Genomic DNA, 25,529 nt, shown 5'->3' on the forward strand with positions numbered 1-25,529 from the left:
ATTTAAGAAACTTTTCTTTGTGGGAATACCCCTTTAAGAAGTTAAAGTCTATAGCTGCAAACACTGGACACCCATTGCTTAGCACTATCCAAAACCAACGGAGCAACAGAAGCAATCAAGCAATCAATATAGCCAGAAGTGTTGCTGAACTGCAAGATATCATAAGTCATTCATATCTTAAACAATTAAATTATACAACAAGCAGGCCAAAACTAGCTCTGGACTATTAACCCCTCCCCACCTCCTGTTTATACTTTTATGGTTGTACCCAACACACATTCTAGGGGTTTACTTTCTGTGTTAATAATTTGTCTCAAGGCAATGATGAAGTCCAAAAAAGTTCCTATTGAGATTAATAAAGTTTCATGCTATTCTATTCCTACAGGAAAAAGTTCCAAAATGATTCATGAACATTGCCTTTTTTTCCAATTTCAGCAAAAAAAGCCATTCTTACCTTTAGTCCCGGAGGCCCAGGAGGACCACGAAGGCCATCTTGTCCTAGGCATTTGCAGATAATGTTACAACATTTTCTTTCAGCAACTGTGTCCTAACAGAAGAAAAATTAAAGATGTATACATTAAACATCAGTGACACAAAGATCATTGCTTCAAAAATACTTAGCTCTTTGTTAGAACTTACAATTTCTTTCAGCATTACACTTGGTAAGTCATAAATTCCAATGCTCAGTGGTTGATGGTAAGAGAATCCTCGGCCAAATTCTATTTCTTGTAATTCATTTAAATTCTGGCTTCCTTCCAGAGCAATTAATAATAATCCGTCCAGTCCTGGAAAACAAGAAAACAACTTTATTCTTTAAATGCCTGGATATGTCATGTCATGGCAAATTAAGAAGCATGTTCTGAGATGACCCAAAAAGTGCTTCTAGGTTATTTGTCATTTTCCCATGAACTAAAGTTGGGTCCACGGGATCCGATCAGACATTTCTTACCCGGGAGCTTTCTTTACATTTCAACATATGTATATTGGCAAATTACCTAATTTCCTGCTGGCCACACTTAGACACAAAGGAGGTAAGGTGGCAAATCCCATTAAATCTTGATTTTATAGATTTATTTTGACAACAATAGAAATAATAACATTGTGATTATTAACCCCTTAAGGACGCAGCCATTTTGTAGCTTAAGGCTCAGCACGATTTTTTGGATTCTGACCTGCGTCGCTTTATACGGTTATAACTTTTGAACACTGTTACTTATCAAAGCGATTCTGAGATTGTTTTTTCCCCACATGTTGTACTTCATTTTAGTGGTAAATTTTGGCTGATAAGTTTTGCGTTTATTTACAAAAAAAAAGAAAATATGATAAATTTTTGGAAAAATTTGCCATTTTCGAAATTCAAAATCATTGCGTTTTCAGGCAGATCGATTTACCACCTAAATAAGTTGCTGAATAACATTTCCCATTTGTCTACTTTACATTTTCATAATTTCTGAAATGTTTGGATAATTTATTTTGATGTCACGCGGCTTACAAAAAGAATATCGCTTTTCCGGATTTTCAGAATTGACTATTTTGGGGATAAATACAGTTTGGAATGAAATTTTACATATTTAGCATCAAAACCCCCCTATATAACCAACCCATTTTCAAATCTGCACCCCTCAAGCTATCAGAAACAGCTTTTACGAAGATTGTTAACCCCTTGAGATCTTCATAGTAATTGAATCAAAATGGAGGTGAAATTTAGAATGGTCATATTGTTCCCTTATACGTTCATTTAGCCCTAAAATTTACACATTTCCAAAAGATAAAAAGAGAAAACTCACCATACAATTTGTTCTGCAATTTCTCCTGAGTACAAAGACCCCCCACATGTGGCTGTGACTTGTTTTATGGGGGCACAGCGAGGCGCAGAAGGGAAGGAGGGCGCTGCAGCTGCCAGGATTTAAGTTTCCTCATTGGCCCCTTTTGAAGGCTATAAAATTTTTGCTTTTTCGTTATTGGGGCCATGTGATGCCATTTTTTTTGCGGGATGAGATGCTTTTTCCAATGTTACCATTTTGGGGTTTGTATCACCTATTGTTGAAAATTTAGGAACTTTTTTTGAGGACAGGAGTAGAAAAGCATCAATTCTGTACTGGATTTTTTACTTCTTTTTTTTTTGGTGTTCACCGTATAGACTAATAATCATGTTATCTTTATTCTATGGGTTGATACGATTACGGGGATACCAGACATGAATATATTTTCTTACGTTTTACTAAATTTGTCAAACAAAACCCTAATGTGGGGAAAAATCTATCATTTATGTATTGCCGTCTTCCAAGTGGCATAACTTTGTTACTTTTTTGGCTACGGAGCTGGTTGATGGCTTGTTTTTTGCGGGACATGTTGTACTTTGCACCAGTATCATGTCGCAGTACATATGGTTTTTTGATCACATTTTATAGCATTTTTTGTGGGATTGAAAAGGTAAAAATCATAATTTTTGGAGGGTTTATAACAGTTTTTTTTTACGGCGTTTATCGTGCGGGTTCAATAATGATTTACTTTTATTCTACGGGTTGTTACGGACGCGGTGATACTATATATGTGGGGTTTGTCTTATGATTTAGACTTTTTTTTTGAGTTATATGTCTCTTTATATGTTTTGGGGGTTTGGGGCATTTTTAGTGATTTATGACTTTATTTTTTTATTGAATAACTTTTTTTTTTACTTTTTCACTTTTATACCATGGGACATGAAGAAGCAATCATCTGATTGCTTCTTCATGCTAATATTCTGCAATACTGATGTATTGCAGAATATTATCAGTGTCAGCCTATACACTTGCATAGGCTGGCACTGTGCCAGTAAGATGACGTCACAGACGCCATCTTACTGGCAATTCTTGCAGGTAACTCTGGGGTCCAGATCGGACCCCAGAGTTACTATAGCAACGATCGGCGCACCCCGAAAACGGTTCGGGGGGGCCGATCGTGGGGGAAAGAACCCCCAGCTGCATGTTAGATGCCGCGGTCGCGCTGACCGCGGCATTTAACGGGTTAAGCACCCGCGATCGGAGACAACTCCGATCGCGGGTGTTACACTGGGGTGCCGGCTATCAGTCACAGCCGGCACCCCGTCTTTCCCGATGCCGGTTCGGCTCAGATCTTGAGCTGAACCGGCATCAGCTCAGCGTCCGATATATCGGACGCTGAGCGCTAAGTCACTGCGCTCAGCGTCCGATATATCGGACGCTGAGCGTTAAGAGGTTAAATATTACAGTAATACATCTGAAGCATTTTACATACAATTATCCAGCGTACTTGCAATAATAGTGGCTTATTTTACTTTTTGGCCATTTTACCATTATGTAAGATTCATGTTTTAAGAGTTAAATGAAACCATATGCTGCATTTTCATTGTTAAACACATCACAGAAAATTTTTGTAAAGTTGTAAGAAAATGGAAACTTAGTATGAAATGTTTTTAATTAATCTAATTATATTGAATTCAATTAATCAAAATCATTTAACCATTAATGTTTTGTATAATTATTATTTCGGATGTGGTAGGGATTACTAGGAATTATCATATATGTGTTATATATGAATAACCCCTATTTTATTAATATTCTGGATGAGATACACTGGGGGGTAATTTATCTTTTCTCTGTTTGATTTTGCCAGTTTTTCCTTGTGTTAAATGGATTTTGTTCCAGATCCTTTTTTGAGACATTTGTTACAAATGTCTCAAAAATGTCACACAAATGTCTCAAGTCATTTCTTTCCATTTTCTAAGTTTTCCTTAAGTATGGTTTAATCTGGAGACAATTTTAGACAAGTTGAAATGATAAATGTCATTTGTGATATTTAGAACATCTGGCACAGAAGATAATGGAGACCCCCTGTAGCATTTCTGTTGGGTTTTCTGACTTTTTGGGGATCTCGCCACTGAGATAGGGATTTAAAAGGGCATTGTTTTGTACTTGGATCGGATTTTGGTGCAATCGCACCGGCTTTCATGCTACACAAATCGGAGGGTGGGCCATCGGAGGGTGGGCCGTCGGACGATCCGAAGGTTTCGGACAAACTGCAGGATTTAACTTTAAAATTGTGTCACAAGCCAAGCACTTACATGCACTGAGAAGAAGAAGGTGAACTCTGGCGGACCTGAGCGGGGAGCAACACATGCAGGATATTGGGCACGTGATCTTAGTGAATCACGGCAGAGTTCATCCTCGTTGGACATTCTGGATGAGGGATCGCGCAGGGACCGGGTAAGTAAATGTGCTCCAATGTCTTACTGACATTAGAAGATGTGTCTTAGATGCAAAACATATATCCGGTGGACATTTCAAAATGTCCCCAAAAAGGCGTAAAAATTGCAATGTGCCAAAAAATGTCTCAAAAAAGACAGAAAAAACAAGAAGAAAAATAAAGATAAATGACCCCCATTATGTATTATGTCAATTGATCTCAGTTGGTACTTAAAGATTTACATTTGGTATACACAACAGAAAAATACTAGACAACCTTAGATTTGACGTATTCAACCAAGGGCTCTGTGCCATTGTTTGCAGTAGGACATCCTCAGATGCACGCTGCTCACCCTGCCAGTGTCCATTAAAACTGCCTAGCTGCAAATAGGGGCAGGAAAAAGGACTTGTTCTATCATTTACATGGACCTTGTCTCATCCAACCGTGATCATGCAAAATAGAAATCACTGTGGTCATGAATTAGCCACAGTATTTGTGGCTAGCTCATCAGTTGGTTTTTTATACAGCAGAAAAATGCACCAAAATATTTGCATATTTGTGTAATTTTGTGGTACACATCCCTTTACCCCAACTCCACACTCCAAAGTCATACCCTGTTGTCAAACAAAGGGCCAAATGTATCACTTGTTTTTTCTGTTGTTATTGCGCCTTTTCATTCAGGCGCACCGTTTTTGCGCAATTTTTGCGACTAAAAGCCAAACTAGCTGTGCAGCAAAAATAACCAGCTTTCCCTCATCTATCTTACCAATCCAGATGTTTTGCTGCGCCTAATGATATTCATCACTTGCAACGTTTTCATTTAGGCGCAAAAATGGGCGCAAAAACACTCCAACATGAAGGTGGCGTTAACTGAGAAGAAAGCACTGAGCCCTGTGCAGAACAGCTCATTCTAGCAGCAGAGCTCAGCCAGAGACTAGAACAGATAATACAGACATTAGATACTCTGCAGACACTAGTACAGATAATACAGACATGAGATACTCTGCAGACACTAGAACATATACCGTAATAGATACATTAGATACATTACAGACAGAAGCTGCAGACTCTATTTACAGTTCATCACCTTCTATTTACAAAACATTCAGCAAAATCCTGAGCTCAAAGCAAGAGCAACAGAAGTTTGCAGAATGTTGCACATAGTACAGACAAGTGTCCCCCATGTAATTCTGCACAGTATCTGAGGGGGATACTGTGCAGAATTACAGGGGTGCAGCAGGAGACCAGCACTGGGGGATCCCCTCCAGGAGAAGCCCCTGCTGAGGAGGTCACAGGGTGCTGGGTGTCACACACCTGGGTGCTGCTGTGAGTGTTATCTTCATTCTGGGATGTAGGAGAAGCAGAGAGGAGCTGGTAGAAGGATCACATGTAACTGCCCAAATCTAACATTACACCTTAACTGCGCCAAAATTGCGCCTAAACTGTGTTAAAGTGATTAATAAGACGCAGAAAATTTACTTATCATAGATGGTTGTAGCTTGTGATAATTCTGTCAAAACAGTGCGCCAGAATTTAGGCGCAACTACTACACTTAGGCGCACAAAAGTGATAAATGTGGCACAAAATGTATAAAGCTCCTAATAAATGTGTTGCATGGCAACTTTTTTTTTTACTGCATGTGTCTTTATTTGCAAAATGATTTCAATATGAAAAGTTAAATGCAATCAAACACAGAAAAGATAATAACTGCATGAAAGGAACATATTTTGTTGATATTAGATTTGGACTGTACTTTATACAGTGATACAGTAGCCAGGGTAGTAAATGCAAAGCTAAGTATATTTTGACAAACCTCTATTTCGCAGAGATTCTGCAGTCACTTTCAATGTCTCCACATTTTCATCTAAACCATCAGAGAAAATGATAATAACCTAGAAAAAAAACACATAACATAAAAAGCCATTCATTTTATCAAATTAACGTTATTCATTGGATAATGAAACGTTGCGCACTATTCCAATAGGCCATGATTATGGTGCCTGTGATGTGAAGGTGTTTTTTACATTATGATTAAATTAAAGAGGGAAATATGTTTTCCAAAAATTGTGTCAGGTTTCACTAATTACAAAATTCGATTAGATTTTATCAGAATGTATGCTGTCATGCAAGAAACTTCCTTTGTTTAATAAAAAAATATAAATTTGCACACAAATATAACTGTATAGAATCAGTACCATTCCATGCAATATACCCCTCAGTGACGACAAATGTACTATGGATTATGTATGGTGGGAATGTTGTTACGATTTTCTCATTTTCACCAATTATCCAATTTTACTTAAAGCGGACCTGTCACCAGGACTGTCATTTGTAGTTAGTTTCAATACGCTATGCTAATTTTAAAAATACCTTTGTCAATATTCTGAATCATTTCAGTACTTTCTATCAATTTAATTCACATTACCTGGCACCCTGCCAGTAGCATTTGATGAGTCCCCAGGGAGGGGGCATCTGCAGACTGTGTGTGCCTCCGTCAGTCTTCTCTTCTCCACTCCACACAGCTGCCTCTCCACTTCCTGTTGTGTGCAATTAGCAGGCAGGGGAGGGAGGGGGATGATGTGGAGAAGAGGAAGAATGCATGAGGAGACACAGGCACACACAGGCACACACAGGCTTCAGCTGCCCCTCCCCTAAAACTCACCATGTGCTGCTGGCAGGGAGCCAGGTAATGTAAATAAACTAATATAAAGTACTGAAATTATTTAAAATGATGACAAAGGAATTTTTTAGATTAGCATAGCATAGGCTACTTGAACTTTTCACCAGCTAAAAATGACAGGTTTGCTTTAATGAGTGAAATAACTGATGACTTCCCTAACCAAAGTGACAAAATTTATTCTGTTAGCTACCCAAATTTATAATAATTAGGCAGTGAAACTTTAGTTCAAGCTTTGGCACTATGGTTGAAACACTTCCATGTATGAGAAACTGGAAGAGAAAGAGGCGCTCAATAAAATATAGGATCCATGGCTTGCTTCACCCTATTCCCAACACAAAATGGCAGATCTTTTAAGATGTGGTATTTTGGTTTTGCAGATTTTTTATGCCTCTCTCAGTTGGTTCCTTTGCTAGGTTCTTTACCTTGTTTTGTTCACTCCTCTTGTATGGTTGCAAATTGATTTATTTACACCGTTTGTCGTTAAAGGAAACCTACCACTTTAAAATGCCAGCTTTAACCCTCAAATACCTTGCACCAGCTCAGGGTGAGCTGATGCCGGAGCATATCTTCATTATTTGCAGAAACCGCCATATTCCTTTTAAACTGTTTTATTCTTTATATTCCAACCACGCTTCGGCGTAGCACAACTTGTGCTCGGCGCACCATGCGCGCGACGCTGCGTGCGCCTGATTAGGAGGTGCCGGAGAGCCGGTGACGTCACCGAGCTCTCGGGCACACTCGTGCCTGCGCAACTTAAAATTTTTATTCAGGCTGGCTTCGCACGCGACGTTGCGCAGGCGTGAGTGTGTCCGAGAGCTTGGTGACGTCACCAGCTCTCCCCTATTTCCTAATCAGGCGAAGCGTGGTTGGAATATAAAGAATAAAACAGTTTAAAAACGTCGGTTTCTCCAAATAATGAAGATATGCTCCGGCATCAGCTCCCCCTGAGCTGGTGCAAGGTATTTGAAGGTTATAACTGGCATTTTAAAGTGGTAGGTTTCCTTTAACATTTTATAGTTCAAGCACAATAAATGTGTTTTCAGACTAGAATATTATGCAACAGATTCCATTACAAAAAGCTCAATGGAAATCTCTTAAAAGGGTTAAACGTATTCTAAAAATGCCTCCATATGAAGGTAGAGTTGCCTCAGGGGGGGCTATTGTCTGGCTTTTAACTTGTCTAGTCTGAGGCTGTCTAACCAACGGGTCGCTGCAGGGACCCAGATATGTACCTATAGGCTGAGTAAATACCCAGCACTACTTATTAGAGTAGGATAGTCAACAGCCTCACACTTGCGGTTTTTAACAAAGTGTGTTAAAACTTTAAGATTTAATCTTTTAGAGATACAATAAAAGTTATGTTTTAGGCCTGACCAATAAGGCTCTATTCTGTCTTAGGACAGTCTTGTTAATAAAAGGACTCTGTATTACTGACATGTATCTTTTTACACCTGCACACTAGGTGCTGGAGCCAAAATGAAATACTTACAAAGAAATATGCATGATGGGAATGTCCACATAGACTTTGTCTGTGCCCTGAAGCATGAACTACCTTAATATAGATGACATGTCATTATTCTCTACAGATGTATTTTAGTACATTCTTATATTCTTATAAAATAACAATTCTATAGCATCCCCCTTTAAACTCTAAATAATGAAATTATTATTCCTACAATCTACAATTAAATTGACAACTTTATGTTATCATTTACCTTGACAAAAAGGTGTGTCTGATACTATGTGCATTGATTGCTGTTTATTAGAAAGAAAAGGAACACTCACATGTCATCATCAATTGAAATAAAATTTATTAACCAATGGAGGCCTGGATTTGGAGTCACTCGCAAAATTAAAGTGGAAAAACATACTACAAGCTGATCCAACTTTGATGTAGTGTTCGCAAAAACAAGACAAAATAAAGCTCAGTATTGTGTGTGAATTCCACATGACTGTATGACCTACTTGCAACTTTTCGGCAACCCACACAAGTGGCTCGGGTAGTGCAGCTCATCCAGGATGACACATCAATGCAAGCAGTGGCAAGAAAGTTTGCTGTGTCTGTCAGCGCAGTGTCCAGAGGCTGGAGGCGCTACCAGGAGATAGGCACGTGTCTGCAAAAACGTTTAGAAACATACTCCATAAGGATGGAATGAGGGCCTGACTTCCATAGATGGGGGTTGTGCTCACAGCCGAACACCGTGCAGGACGCTTGGCAAATGCCAGAGAACACCGGGATCGGCAAATTCCCCACTGGTGCCGTGTGCTCTTCACAGCCATGGAGATCAATCTGCTGCGTGTAACATCCTTCTGCTTGACCGGTTTGTCAGTAGGTCAGTTATGGTGTGAGGTGCCATTTCTTTGGAGGGGTGTACTGCTCTCCAGTGGGAGTCTGACGGCCATTAGATACTGAGATGAGATCCTCAGACCCCTTGTGAGACCATATGCTGGTGCGGGTGGACCTGGGTTCCTCCTAATGCAGGACAATGCTAGACCTCATGTGGCTGGACTGTTTCAGCAGTTCCTGCAAGATGACAGCATTGGAGCTATGGTCTGGCCTGCTCGTTCCCCAGACCTGAATCCAATCGAGCATATCCATTGGTTAATAAATTTGATTTCCATTATTGATTTTTTCATGATTTTGTTGTCAGCATATTCTACTCTGTACAGAACAAAGTATTCAATGGAGGGACGGTTTCAGGTTTAAGTAGGCCTTATAGGGCACCTTTTCAGTAAGCTCACGTCTCAATAACCACACTATCCATACCACCCCTTCCCTTCGGTAGCCACACTTTCCTCACATCCTCCTACCCTGATAACCACACTGTCTTCACACACCCCCTACTAGCCACACTGTCCTCACAGCACCCTCCCACCCAGTAGCCACAACGTCCTCACATCCCCCAATAGCCATAGTGTCCTTACCCCCCTTGGTAGCCACACTGTCCTCACTTATCTCTTTCCCATTGGTAGCCAAACTGTCTGCATATCCACCCCCAGGTAGCCACAATGTCCCCCCCACACTGGGAAAAAAACATTTACTCACCTTTCCAGGCTCCCCCATAGCAGCCCCAGCAGCAGCCTTATCTTCAGCATGCTCCCAGCGGGAAGAGTAGCCAGACAGTGATCATTTGTACCAGTATCTTAAATTTTTTTTTCAACGCCCAAGTGGACCTCTTGCCCGGGTATGCTCGGCAATGGGCCTGATTCAATGGGAATATTTCATTCATTACGATTTAGGATGTGTCATTTAAGTGTTCCGTTTATATTTCTGTGCAGTGTATTTTGACGGGCTCTCCCGCAACCCACTTCCTGGGTCAAGGGCACACCCGGGCACTCTCCAGTCCCTGGCCCTCATCTGCACTTTCACCTCTCCTCGCTCCTGCTCTGGCTTGAAGGTTTAATTGGCCAGCGTACCGCTGATTGGTGATGGTCATTCCTAGATATCGATGTAAAGCGGCCTCTTCCAGCATTCCCTGACGGATCTTTGTGCTATATGCCTTAGGGAAATTTTGTATCGTTGCCTAGTGCCTGTCTGCTGATTTCCCGTTGTGACCCCAGTTCCTTTCTTGACTTTGACTCCGTGCTGCCCGTCCTGACCTCCTGCTTTGTTCCTGACATTGATCCTGTGCTGCCTGTTCATGACCATGATTCTGCCTCATGACTTTGTACCACACCTTGGCCACCAACGCAAAGTCGCGCCTGTGGAGCGACCTGATTGTACGTTTCCGCAGCAAGTCCATCCCGCTTTGCAGCGGGTTCTGGTGAAAAGCAGGTGCCACTTAGACTCTGCTACCAGGTGTCAGCTTATGCCATCGCTGATACAGAAGATCCACTACCTTAGATCCAGACATATATATATACACAACACACAGTTATTAAAATAAGTCATATCTGGAGAGCTGGCAGGTCCCCTTTAAATTCAAAATTCAAAAGCTACTTGTCAGATTGCACTCACCTTAGCTCTCTGTGTGGCCGAAGTCTTAAATTTTGTCCAAAGTGCTTCAAGAAACCTCAAATTAAAAAATGTATCTGAAGTTGACTGAGCGGTTATGAATTTCCGGAGTATGTCTTCATTGTAGTTTTCAAAGTCAGAGTCAAAAGCAAATGAGCCATCGAGCCGTGGAACAGCGAAGCTGAAGCTGATATTAATCTGCGATCCAGAGGCACAGCTAAGGTTGCTCAAGGTTGAAACATGTTTCATCAAATCAGGGAGGTAGTGGTTCAGTTTCTGCTGTAGCTGAGAAGCTGTGGAGGGTCTAGATCTTCTGGAGTAGTCAACAGCTACTGTGATATCAATTTTACAATCTGTGATATAAAATGAATGAATCAATGTCATTATATTAATAAGAAATTATTTTATCATTTTATTTTTATACCACTGGTAGTGCATTTTTTCTGAAGATTCTATTATATATACTGTATTATAAGAGCAGCCATCTAGCTTGAACTATTGATACTCTGGGGCTCTATTCAATTTTATTTGATATTTTGGATTCTTGTCCCAGAAGTCCTCTCAGGGGCGTAACTGGAGAGACTGAAGTCATAACCAGGCCCAAGGGGGCCCACAAGGTGTCACCATATAAGAAGAAGAGTACTATAAACCATATATTACAGTCAGGGACCTGGCACAGACTTTGCACTGGGGTTCATCAGCTTCAAGTCACACAACTGAGTGCTCTTCATAGGGCAGACATGTCACATAAACATTTTAAGGTCCGTTGGAGAGATTTATAGAGAGTCCCTGTGACCTATGTAGTGGTCACTGTGCAGGGAAGTGGAGTAGGTGAGTTGTGACTTTTACTCTATTTGCTATATAGATATAATCCATTTCATGGTGACCCTGCCTTTGGCAATAATGTGATGACGTCTGCAAAGAAAATATATTGAACAAGAAATGTCAGACTATTGTCTGCATGTCAGCATGATGATAGAATATATCATCCGAGCCTCCATCTATGTTTCCAATTGCAGGCAGCAAGAATACTGGAGCTATAAATGCAGTACTGTGTGAGGATGGAAGCCCCAAAGGAATATTGATAGATCTTATAAATGGCACCTGCAGGTAAATCAGAAAATGTCAATGTAAACGTCAGACAATGGATCTTTCACAACCTCCTGGCTTCTATTTTCAATTAAAATTGTGAAACTTACTAAATGTACATTGAGCCTTTATGGTATGTAGTATTACTGCAGCTCACAGTATCATACAGCGTTCTGTTAGATGAACAGTGTACTCTGGCTCCACCTAGTGGTCTTTAGAGTAATGCTAGTATTCATTTACACACAACTAATAAATCACAGTACAGGCGTCCCTGGATTACAAGATAGTTTCTGTAGGTTTGTTCTTAAGTAGAGATGAGCGAGCACTAAAATGCTCGGGTACTCGTTATTCGAGACGAACTTTTCCCGATGCTCGAGTATTCGTCTCGAATAACGAGCCCCATTGAAGTCAATGGGAGACTCGAGCATTTTTCAAGGGGACCAAGGCTCTGCACAGGGAAGCTTGGCCAAACACCTGGGAACCTCAGAAAAGGATGGAAACACCACGGAAATGGACAGGAAACAGCAGGGGCAGCATGCATGGATGCCTCTGAGGCTGCTTAATCGCACCATTATGCCAAAACTATGGGCAACAGCATGGCCATGACAGAGTGACAGAATGAAGCTAGATGGCATCTAAAACATCCAATAATTGACCCTGACACTATAGGGGACGGCATGCAGAGGCAGCGGCAGCAGGCTAGAGAGTGTCATGGCGACATACCCTAAATGGACTCAGGCTTCAAACCAATGGGTGGCAGAGAGGAACCAAAGGAGGTGAGCAAGAAGCGCTCAAATAATATCGGTACATGATAAAAGTTTGCCAGTATATTTTGTGGATTACACAGCAGGGTGGCGACAAAGTTAACATGGAAGCCATGAAAACAACCCAAAATTCTGCCTGACACAGCTCGTTTGATAAGGGGACCATGTATGGAGGCAGTGAACTAGTAGTAGATTAAAGGTGCTGCAGTTAAAACTATGTTAGTTGGATCTTGGCATGGAGCTGGCGCTCCACTGCCAGGCGAGCTTTCGCCAATCCAAGCCCCTGTCTCTAGGCTACTCCCCAAACAGCACTTCTAAGAACCTTTTGTATAAGATCAAGTGTAGTAGCGTTCTTATAAGTTTGGGATATGGCGGGTGAGGGGAATGTAAACAGATGCGCAAGAAGCGCTGAAATAATATCGGTAAATGATAAAAGTTTGCCAGTATATTTTGGGGATTACACAGCAGGGTGGCGACAAAGTTAACAAGTTTGATGTGGAATGCCCTGTAATAGCTCTTGGGCGGTGTGCCTTTTATCGCCTAGGCTCAGCAGTTTGAGCACCGCCTGCTGTCGCTTAGCGACGGCACTGCTGCTGTGCCTAGAGCTACCGACTGATGGCGCACTGGCCACAGATGGTAATTCGGAGGAGGAGGAGGTGGAGGAGGGGTGGGAGGAGGAGGAGGTATAGTAGGCCTTTGAGACCTGGACCGAGGTAGGCCCCGCAATCCTCGGCGTCGGCAGTATATGACCAGCCCCAGGGTCAGACTCAGTCCCAGCCTGCACCAAGTTAAGTGTAGTAGCGTTCTTATAAGTTTGGGATATGGCGGATGAGGGGAATGTAAACAGATGCGCAAGAAGCGCTGAAATAATATCCCTAAATGGTAAAAGTTTGCCAGTATATTTTGTGGATAACACAGCAGGGTGGCGACAAAGTTAACAACTTTGATGTGGAATCCATGAAAACAACCCAAATTTGTGCCTGACACACCTCGTTTGATAAGGGGACGATGTATGGAGGCAGCTATATGAACGACTTTTGGAGGTAGCAATGGAGACAACGTGTGGAGGCTGCTATGGAGACAATTTAATTTGGATAGTGCCTGTATGTGGCAGTCCAAAAAAGTTTTCAAACCAGAGGAGCAGGTAGGTGGCCCTCCAGAAAAATGAAATAGATTGAGTGCCTGTATGTGGCAGTCCAAAAAAGTTTTCAATCCAGAGGAGCAGGTAGGTGGCCCTCCAGAAAAATGAAATAGATTGAGTGCCTGTATGTGGCAGTCCAAAAAAGTTTTCAAACCAGAGGAGCAGGTAGGTGGCCCTCCGGAAAAATGAAATAGATTGAGTGCCTGTATGTGGCAGTCCAAAAAAGTTTTCAAACCAGAGGAGCAGGTAGGTGGCCCTCCGGAAAAATGAAATAGATTGAGTGCCTGTATGTGGCAGTCCAAAAAAGTTTTCAAACCAGAGGAGCAGGTAGGTGGCCCTCCAGAAAAATTGAATAGATTGAGTGCCTGTATGTGGCACTCCCAAAAATTGTTTAAAACAGAGGACCGGGTAGGTGGCCCTCCAGAAAAATTAAATGCATAAAGTACTATAGCTAGAGCCAGTGGGCCCTGTCAAAAAATAGCCAGTTTCCTCTGCTTTAGTGTACAAAGAGGAGGAGAAGGAGGAAAATGAGGAGGAGGAGGAGTGCATAAATTATTCAGGTTGAGCTTCCTTCACCTGGTGGAGATTGGAAATTATAAGAAATCCAGGCTTTATTCATCTTAATAAGCGTCAGCCTGTCAGCGCTGTCAGTTGACAGGCGTGTACGCTTATCGGTGATGATGCCACCAGCTGCACTGAAAACCGCTCGGACAAGACGCTAGCGGCAGGGCAGGCAAGAACCTCCAAGGCGTACAGCGCCAGTTCGTGCCACATGTCCAGCTTTGAAACCCAGTAGTTGTAGGGAGATGTGTGATCATTTAGGACGATGGTATGGTCAGCTACGTACTCCCTCACCATCTTTCTGTAAAGATCAGCCCTACTCTGCCGAGACTGGGGACAGGTGACAGTGTCTTGCTGGGGTGACATAAAGCTGGCAAAAGCCTTGTAAAGCGTACCCTTGCCAGTGCTGGACAAGCTGCCTGCTCGCCTACTCTCCCTCGCTACTTGTCCCGCAGAACTACGCACTCTGCCGCTAGCGCTGTCAGAAGGGAAATACTGTTTCAGCTTGTGCACCAGGGCCTGCTGGTATTCATGCATTCTCACACTCCTTTCCTCTCCAGGGATGAGAGTGGAAAGATTTTGCTTGTACCGTGGGTCCAGGAGAGTGAATACCCAGTAATCGGTGCTGGAATAAATTCTTTGAACGCGAGGGTCACGGGATAGGCAGCCTAGCATGAAATCTGCCATATGCGCCAGAGTCCCAACGCGCAAGAATTCACTCCCCTCACTGGCCTGACTGTCCATTTCCTCCTCCTCCAACTCCTCCAACTCCTCTTCTTCTGCCCATACACGCTGAACAGTGAAGGTCTGAGCAATGCTCCCCTCTTGTGTCTCGCCAACATTCTCCTCCTCTTCCTCCTCATCCTCCTCCACCTCCTCCGATATGCGCTGAGAAACAGACCTGAGGGTGCTTTGGCTATCAACAAGGGAATCTTCTTCCCCCGTCTCTTGTGACGAGCGCAAAGCTTCCGACTTCATGCTGATCAGAGAGTTTTTCAACAGGCCAAGCAGCGGGATGGTGAGGCTGATGATGGCGGCATCGCCACTGACCATCTGTGTTGACTCCTCAAAGTTACTCAGCACCTGACAGATATCAGACATCCACGTCCACTCCTCATTGTAGACTTGAGGAAGCTGACTGACCTGACTACCAGTTCTGGTGGAAGTTGACATCTGGCAGTCTACAATCGCTCTGCGCTGCTGGTAAACTCTGGATAACATGGTTAATGTTGAATTCCTGCACAACAGTCGGTGAGCGGGCAGTTGGAGGCGGCGCTGCGCTGCCCTGAGAGTGGCAGCATCTGTGCTGGACTTCCTGAAATGCGCACAGATGCGGCGCACCTTCGTGAGCAAATCTGACAGATTGGGGTATGTCTTGAGGAAACGCTGAACTATCAGATTTAACACATGGGCCAGGCATGGCACATGTGTCAGTCTGCCGAGTTGCAGAGCCGCCACCAGGTTACGGCCGTTGTCACACACAACCATGCCTGGCTTCAGGTTTAGCGGTGCCAGCCACAGATCAGTCTGCGCCGTGATGCCCTGTAATAGTTCTCGGGCGGTGTGCCTTTTATCGCCTAGGCTTAGCAGTTTGAGCACCGCCTGCTGTCGCTTAGCGACGGCACTGCTGCTGTGCCTAGAGCTAGCGACTGATGGCGCCATGCCCACGGATGGTAGTTCGGAGGAGGAGGTGGAGGAGGGGTGGGAGGAGGAGGAGGCATAGTATGCCTTTGAGACCTGGACCGAGGTAGGCCCCGCAATCCTCGGCGTCGGCAGTATATGACCAGCCCCAGGGTCAGACTCGGTCCCAGCCTCCACCAAGTTAACCCAATGTGCCGTCAGCGATATATAGTGGCCCTGCCCGGCAGCACTCGTCCACGTGTCCGTGGTCAGGTGGACCTTGTCAGAAACGGCGTTTGTCAGGGCACGGATGATGTTGTCTGACACGTGCTGGTGCAGGGCTGGGACGGCACATCGGGAAAAGTAGTGGCGGCTGGGGACCGAATACCGAGGGGCGGCCGCCGCCATGAGGTTGCGAAAGGCCTCGGTCTCTACTAGCCTATAGGGCAGCATCTCCAGGCTAAGCAATCTGGAGATGTGGACATTAAGGGCTTGGGCGTGCGGGTGGGTTGCACTATATTTTCTTTTCCGCTCCAGCGTCTGGGGTATGGAGAGCTGAACACTGGTGGATGCTGTGGAGGATCGTGGAGGCGACGATGGGGTTTTTGTGCCAGGGTCCTGGGCAGGGGGCTGACTATCAGCTGACACAGGGGAAGGAGCAGTGGTGTGCACGGTCGGAGGTGAACAGGCTTGGTGCCACTGATTCGGGTGTTTAGCATTCATATGCCTGCGCATACTGGTGGTAGTTAAGCTAGTAGTGGTGGAACCCCTGCTGATCCTGGTTTGGCAAAGGTTGCACACCACAGTCCGTCGGTCATCTGGTGTTTCCTTAAAGAACCTCCAGACTTCTGAAAATCTAGCCCTCGCCGTGGGAGCCCTCGCCACGGGAGCTTCACTACGTGACACATTTGGCGCTGATGCACCTGTTCTGGCCCTGCCTCTCCGTCTGGCCCCACCACTGCCTCTTCCAACCTGTTCTGCTATAGGACTCTCCTCCGTCTCAGAAGCACTGTGTTCACCCAGCCTCTCAACCCAGCTTGGGTCTGTCACCTCATCATCCTCCGATCCCTCAGTCTGCTCCCCCCTCGGACTTCCTGCCCTGACAACAACTTCACCACTGTCTGACAACCGTGTCTCCTCATCGTCGGACACCTCTTTACACAGTTCTTCCACTACGTCAAGAAGGTCATCATCACCCACAGACTGCGACTGGTGGAAAACCTGGGCATCGGAAAATTGCTCAGCAGCAACCGGACAAGTGGTTTGTGACTGTGGGAAGGGTCCAGAAAACAGTTCCTCAGAGTATGCCGGTTCAAATGCCAAATTTTCCTGGGAGGGGGCAGACTGGGGGGGAGGAGGCTGAGGTGCAGGAGCTGGAGGAGTGCCGATTTCGGTGACATGGGTGGACTGCGTAACTTCAGACATGAACCTAGGGAGTGTAGCTCTGCGGCGTTCCCCATGCTCCCTCATCAGCAGGTGGTGTCTCACCCCGCCCAGGACCACGGCCTCTGACCCCTGCAGTTGTTGGACGCCCACGTCCCCGCCCTCGTCCTCTACCCCTAGCCCTCGGGTTAAACATTTTGAAAATGAAAGTTATAACTTTAATTTTTTTTTTACTTTTTTTTTGTGTTTTTTTTTTTTGTGTTTTTTAGTTTTTAAAACCAAACGATGCTATCCTATTGCTATGGCTATTTTCTAGCCAACTATGAAAGCACACTGCTATGCCAGATGAGATGACGCTGAGTTATGAAAAAATAAACGTAAAATAAAAAGGAAATGGCAGACTGTGCCTAATTAAAATGCAACCCCTAATAAATTTTCCCACTTCGGTCTTTGCGATGGATATGTGCGTCACTAAGCGCTAAACACAGCGGTCGCAAGTCTCACTCCAAATTCCTCACAATTGGCTAGTATATGCACTGCAGCAAGGACAGCCACCAGCAGATCAACCAGAAATAAAATATATATAACGCTATTGTAGGCGTAAGTAAGCCGTTTGGATTCTCCTTTGGCTATTTTCTAGCCAAGTATGAAAGCACACTGATGAGATGACGCTGAGTTATGAAAAAATAAACGTAAAATAAAAAGTAAATGGCAGACTGTGCCTAATTGAAATCCAACCCCTAATAAATTATCCCACTTCGGTCTTTGCGATGGATATGTGCGTCACTAAGCGCTAAACACAGCGGTCGCAAGTCTCACTCCAAATTCCTCACAATTGGCTAGTATATGCACTGCAGCAAGGACAGCCACCAGCAGATCAACCAGAAATAAAATATATATAACGCTATTGTAGGCGTAAGTAAGCCGTTTGGATTCTCTTTTGGCTATTTTCTAGCCAAGTATGAAAGCACACTGATGAGATGACGCTGAGTTATGAAAAAATAAACGTAAAATAAAAAGGAAATGGCAGACTGTGCCTAATTGAAATCCAACCCCTAATAAATTATCCCACTTCGGTCTTTGCGATGGATATGTGCGTCACTAAGCGCTAAACACAGCGGTCGCAAGTCTCACTCCAAATTCCTCACAATTGGCTAGTATATGCACTGCAGCAAGGACAGCCACCAGCAGAGCAACCAGAAATAAAATATATATAACGCTATTGTAGGCGTAAGTAAGCCGTTTGGATTCTCCTTTGGCTATTTTCTAGCCAAGTATGAAAGCACACTGATGAGATGACGCTGAGTTATGAAAAAATAAACGTAAAATAAAAAGAAACTGCCAGACTGTGCCTAATTGAAATCCAACCCCTAATAAATTATCCCACTTCGGTCTTTGCGATGGATATGTGCGTCACTAAGCGCTAAACACAGTGGTCGCAAGTCTCACTCCAAATTCCTCACAATTTCGCTAGTATATGCACTGCAGCAAGGACAGCCACCAGCAGATCAACCAGAAATAAAATATATATAACGCTATTGTAGGCGTAAGTAAGCCGTTTGGATTCTCCTTTGGCTATTTTCTAGCCAAGTATGAAAGCACACTGATGAGATGACGCTGAGTTATGAAAAAATAAACGTAAAATAAAAAGAAACTGGCAGACTGTGCCTAATTGAAATCAAACCCCTAATAAATTTTCCCACTTTGGTGTTTGAGGTGGATATGTGTGTCACTAAGAGCTAAACACAACGGTAGCAAGTCCCCCTGCAAATTCCTCACAATATGGTACTAGCTGCACTACTAGTGCCAGCAAGCCCAGCCACAAGCAAACAAAAAAAAAAAAGTATAACGTTATTGTAGCCCTAAGAAGGGCTGTTGGGTTCTTGGAGAATCACTCCTGCCTAACAGTAATCTACCTGCACACTAACGCTAACCCTGACCAGCAGCAGCTCTCTCCCTAGCGGCATCCAGACACAGAATGATCCGAGCAGCGCGGGCAGCGGCTAGTCTATCCCAGGGTCACCTGATCTGGCCAGCCAACCACTGCTATCGACGTGTAAGGGTACCACGTCATGCTGGGTGGAGTGCAGAGTCTCCTGGCTTGTGATTGGCTCTGTTTCTGGCCGCCAAAAAGCAAAACGGCGGGAGCTGCCATTTTCTCGAGCGGGCGAAGTATTCGTCCGAGCAACGAGCAGTTTCGATTACGCTAATGCTCGAACGAGCATCAAGCTCGGACGAGTATGTTCGCTCATCTCTATTCTTAAGTTGAATTTGTATGTAATTCGGAACTGAATATTTTATAATTGTAACCCCTGCTAGGAATCTTTTTGGTCTCTGTGACAATTGGATTTAAAAAATGTTGGATTGCCATAAAAACCGGGATTAACAATAAAGCTGAATTGCAGACACCTAAAGTACTGTAAATTACCAACATCCAGATGTCCTTTTGGAACTAGGGGTCATATGTAAGTCGGGTGTTCTTAAGAAGGGGACCGCCTGTATATACCATTTCTATGTCATGCCTTTTAAATAAAAGAACTGTTCCAGAAACATTTACATAAACCAATAATAATCATGTCAGAGCCTAAATATTACTAAAGCATTAACACATTACTATAAAGATATAGCTATACAAGTACATGCTGTATAAACAGCAGAGAATATTATATAGTTCACTCTGGTGGGTGGTTCACAAGTGATGAACAAGTAGTTTAGACAAATCCATCAAACAGCAGTAACATTGTAAGTATAACAAAATACATATGTTCACTCTGTATATTGCTCAGATTTTTTGTTAAAGCCAAACATTCTGTTGAAGCTTTTGCTACATTTTTGTGCATTTTAAAATTTGTTGCAAATCACAAAGTGTTCGCCACACAAACTCAGCCCACAAAACACTCCAAAATAAAATAATTGTCACCCACTAAGGCAAATAGGCCAAAAAAAGGAACAACCAAGCCAACAAAAATGTTGCAAACACCAGAAGAAAAATGGAACATGGAGTCACCCATGTTTTTCAGTTACAGGTCGTATTATAGTCCTACTTCTCTTACAGTAAAGCATCATCATAGTACGTGTTTGAGACACTCAAATATAATTATATCTGCCCTGTTAAAAAATGTAAACTATTTCATTGAAGTGAACATAGAGATATAAATTCTTTTTTTCTGTATAGATAGTAGAATGTCGGATACTTACCTAAGACTGGTTCGTCTTTTGGTTCACACACTTGAGATACAATTTGTCCACGAATTGAGTCCAGCACTTCAAAGTTTTCCACCATAAAAACATTCTGTGGGGTACCTGCAATCTGGACAAGTTCAAAACTATTTTTGATGCCAATGCCAACAGAGAAGATAGTGACTCCATTGTTTCTTAGCTCAGCAGCTTCTTCATACACGGTGTCATGAGACTCTCCATCGGTCATGACTATTAAATATTGGTAGACATTTTGGTTTTTCCGACTTCCGTTGACAGGATCAAAGAACTGCTTGACAAATTTCAGAGCTTTTCCAGTATATGTATTCTGCTTGAGCTGAACAATGTTATCTATGTTTAGATTTACGGATGAGCTGGAGAAGTGTTCATTTAGAAAGAATTCCTTCTGTGGGTATTCACTATATTGGGCCACACCAACACGAACCTTGTCCTGTCCAATGGTGAGACTGTCTACTATTTTCTTCATGAAGGATTTGGAGATTTCAAAGTCACTTGGTTTGATGCTGGCTGATCCATCAATGAGGAATACAATATCGATCTGTTCATAAGCACAATCTAGATAAAAAGGAAAAGAGACCAATATGTTACTATGATGTGTTTTTTAATGTTTCTAGGGTGTTTTGCATAAAAAATAGCTGGTGGGATAATTAGACATATGCTACATTGTTGGGTATCTGATCACTATGGTTGGTTGATTTTAGGGCACTTGATTGTTTGTATGTGAGCATTTTATAGGGATACTTGTGGCACCACTTGGATAAATTTATTGGAAGACAATTTATGGGAGTAAGAGTTATGGGGTATTTTTTTTGTTGGCAGATTGCTATGTACCGTCAATGGCTGTAGTAAACTATTTGTAAACTTGCAAAACTGTTGTTTTACAGTTTCTCCCTAGCATTAGTCACCCATGTTGGAGTGAACACGCCCCAGTACTTTTTGGTATGCATTTAGGCACTTTGGGACCAGTGAACACTATCATTAATTTATTTTATATTATTATGTCAAGAATTTGGAGGTAATGGCAAAAAACAAACAGACTCCTTTACACATAAAATTCTTGAAAATTCATACTGTGAACAACGCTTGGTAAGTTTGTGACCACTTCATTTTTTAATAGAAACTATATTGCCCTTTCCTTTAGATCTTACTTTATCCAAAGTACATTAACAGAAAATAATACCAGGGCCTCATATAGAATAAAAGCTGCGCGGCAGCCTGGCCGATACATCAAGAGCTGGAAGCCTCTTGATGTATCCCTCTGGGAATATGCAGCGGTGGGCATATCAGGCACGAGCGCCTGCGTATGATAAATATTCCCCAACATATGCATAGAAATCTACATAAATCATTATAGCTCATTCATTAAATTTTTTTTCTTGTGCCACTGTGGGGCTGTAGTAGCTTTGTGTTTTAATTTTTGACTTTTTGAAAAAGCGCATAAAACCTTCTGCTACATCTTTCCATGATAAATCTTGAGTAAGTTATCCAGAGTGACATTCACTGCCAAAAAGTCCAAGATTTATCTTATTTTGAAGACAGACTGCAATGATAAATCCCCCCAAATATAGTTATATAATGACCATACAAAGTTTAGGGTATATTAGGTTTTTGTAAACACAGGATGATGTATAGAAGGGCCCTAAAAGGACGGGACCTCCACTGTAAAGTAGCAAATGTCTAAGGATTTTGTCATTTTACTATCAGCTATCCCTTATGTGACCCTCAAATTTGCCAATCTATCATCTGGCTCATCTTTCTTTTTTATTATTAATTGGTTTATACAGAAAAATCATTCTAAAAATTGTCACCATGTTGTACAAACATTTACATACCTTTTTTTGACTGGTCACACACCACCTGAGTTATATTTGCATGCAGACCCTCCAGGGCATTATAATCTTGCACAAGGAACCATCTATCTTTAGAACCAGAAATCTTTTCCAGCTCATCCTTTTTGGCAGCACCAACCCCAACAGCAAAGATGGTGATTCCTTTGTTTCTTAAGGCTTGGGGTACCGTGTCTAATTTGGGTTTATCCGGAGGACTGGTTCCCCCATCAGTAATGAGAATGATGATGTCGTTAACATTGGCACGACCTCCATAAGCCGGATCAAATCTTCCTTGTGTGTACTCTAAAGCAGTGGCAGTATAGGTCAGTCCTTTTGTTCGTTTTATATCATGTAGGGCTTTCCTTACTTCAGGTTTAGTTGAGTAAGCATTCAAAGCAAACTGCTCTTCTGGTGCTGTACTGTACGTGACGGCGCCAAACCGGACATATTCCTTTCCAACCATAGAGTCATTCACCACAGCCTCCATAAACCTCTGCATGATTTTAAACTGAGATACAGTGATGCTGATGGAGGCATCTACCAAAAATATGATGTCAGCAACTTCTGTCTTTTTACATGCTGTAAGTTAACAAAGAAATAGAAATACTTATATAAATGCTAAAGAAAAAATATGATCACATATAAGCCTATTCTTCTCAAATGCATTCATATAGTCATCTTTTGCAATTTATTCTACAATACATTTGCCACTTTATGCCTTTCTTGAGGGTCAGTCTCATCAAGTCAGTCTCATCAAGTCAACCTCATGAATCTTAAAGAAAGATTTTCCAGTTTGCTGAGCCCTTTTTACCATTAGGGAGACTCGACTGATCCATGTATTGTTCTAAAGCTACAGGAGGAATGCATTGCTGGCAGGAACCTCCCAGACATGTGATGATTAGATTGTTGGATTGATTTCAGTCTGAAATATTTTTCCATCAGATCACTTATTTCAATGTAGAAAAGACTGTCCAAGCCACAGATAGGAACTGGACCTGCTCCGAGTCTTTTCGGCTTGGCCAGTCAGCTCACACACATGGCTATGCAGAACATGGCCATGTGGGTGAGCCCATAGAAACACAATGGGATGTGTGCCGGCTGTGGAAACCATGAATAGCACACATACAAAAGAAATGTTTTTGTACAGGAGCCTAGTCTTTTATAAACTGTATACATGGTAGTGCAAGTGTACAATGTGTGGTCCTATCACATCTCCTGACAAGATATTACTATAAGATAGGATGTATGACTATGAAACTATCACAATAAAAGAATAAAACTCACAGTCTTTAGGATTGCAGATTTCAAAGATGATGATCTTGTTTAAGAACGCAAGGGCATCAAAATTGTCCTCAAAGTAAACCCGATCCTGTTGACCAGCAATCTCCAGAAGCTGTGTATTGTTCGCATTAAGTACCCCAATAGCATAAATATTCACGCCATTCTTCCTAATAGCGGCAGCTGGTTGAGAAACTTCATCTTGTGACTCTCCATCTGTGATGATTATCAGATATTGCTGTACGTGTGGCCTTCCTCCATTAGCAGCATTGAAATATGGTAATGCCTCCTGTAGAGCAGCCCCTGTCATTGTTCCTTGCTGCATCTGCTGGATACCAGATATGGCGGACTGAAGTTCATCCTTCCTTTTATACCTATTGAGTGGAAACTCTTCTTGTGTTTCTGAGCTGAACTGGATTAAACCAACTTGGACTTTGTCAGGACCGATGTCTGCTTGTTTCACAAATGAATCCATGAATTCCTTCATCTTTTTAAAATCAGGAGGTTCAATACTGGCCGAACTATCGATCAGAAATAGAATATCTGCTTTCATCTCCTTGCAGGCTGCAGGGACATAAAATAGGATATGAAAAACTTGAAATAGATGGAGCAAATACTTTCAAAAACATATGATTATGTACAGGCAGTCCCCGGGTTACATACAAGATAGGGTTTGTAGGTTTGTTCTTAAGTTGAATTTGTATGTAAGTCGGAACTGTATACTTTATCATTGTAATCCCAGCCAAATTTTTTTTGGTCTCTGTGACAATGGGATTTTAAAAATGTTGGATTGTCATAAGAACCCGCATTAACAATAAAGCTTCATTGTAGACACCTTTGATAAACTGTTATAGCTGATCATTGTAGCCTAAGGCTAAAGGACAGTAAATTACCAACATCCAGAGGTCCATTTGTAACTAGGGGTCGTATGTAAGTCAGGTGTTCTTAAGTAGGGGACCGCCTGTATGTAAGATATTTACATACAATAGCAGAGATATAGCATGCAAAGAAGACCGTGATCCTTGGCTTTTAACTTTTGCAGTTCATGGAGAATCACCATTTTTGGGTGGTTTAGTTTCAAAAGCTTATTTTGGGAAATGCTTAAACATTATCACTTTGTGACCTTTACCTTTTTATGTTCACACAGAGGTTTTTTTACCTTTCTTCCACAGTATCGTACTTGGCATGCGACTTATCCACTGGCAACCATTCGCTGTGGTTTCAGCTATAATTCTGTCTCTGAAACTGCTCAACAGAGGTCATGCCTCTTGGTTTTAGACTCTCTAAATTAAGGTTTCCATGACTGGCACCCATTGGAATTAATGGGAAACATATTTTATCAATGGTTTTGATGCAGGCTTTCTGCTCTAAAAGTTGTTTCAAAAGCCATAGGAGTAGAATCTATCATTTATAACTTTTTATCCCCCGCCCCATCCTTTTGATTCTGTCAAATATATATGGTGCCCAAATGTGCGACCAGCAATTTTACACCAAGTCCTGCCTTGGTGACAGATTGCTCTATAACGTTCACCAGTTCCTGCCCTGTCCACTCTTGGCACTTGGTGTGGAGGTGGTGTAAGTGGGTAAATAGTTGCAATTCATGGCCATGCACCAGGAATTGTGATTTTATTAAGGCTTTTACTCTAGTACAAGCTTTGATAAATGACCCCCATTGTGTGAACATTCTTGGATGATTGACATCAGTGGGAAAAGAAAAAAAAGTGAGACCAGTTTTTTAATGACAAAGTAGAATTGAATAGTTACACAAATGTCTGTGCTGCCCTATACTTGATGAATGGAGTTTAAA

The 25,529-nt window shown here is 42.4% G+C and overlaps 1 protein-coding gene across 1 annotated transcript in view; it reads right to left on the reverse strand.

Moving 5' to 3' along the window:
• Positions 1-25,529, reverse strand: part of LOC140133383 (collagen alpha-4(VI) chain-like) — a 169,007-nt gene that overhangs the window by 85,852 nt on the left and 57,626 nt on the right. The window contains exons 10-16 of the mRNA XM_072153496.1: positions 23,729-24,286; positions 22,448-23,023; positions 20,595-21,170; positions 10,842-11,191; positions 6,017-6,095; positions 640-785; positions 455-547 (exon numbers count right to left, since the gene is read on the reverse strand). Of these exons, the coding sequence (XP_072009597.1) occupies positions 455-547; positions 640-785; positions 6,017-6,095; positions 10,842-11,191; positions 20,595-21,170; positions 22,448-23,023; positions 23,729-24,286 (2,378 nt within the window). The remainder of the gene's footprint in view (positions 1-454; positions 548-639; positions 786-6,016; positions 6,096-10,841; positions 11,192-20,594; positions 21,171-22,447; positions 23,024-23,728; positions 24,287-25,529) is intronic.

The sequence above is a fragment of the Engystomops pustulosus genome, chromosome 5, assembly GCF_040894005.1.
Source record: "Engystomops pustulosus chromosome 5, aEngPut4.maternal, whole genome shotgun sequence".
Taxonomy (NCBI): domain Eukaryota; kingdom Metazoa; phylum Chordata; class Amphibia; order Anura; family Leptodactylidae; genus Engystomops; species Engystomops pustulosus.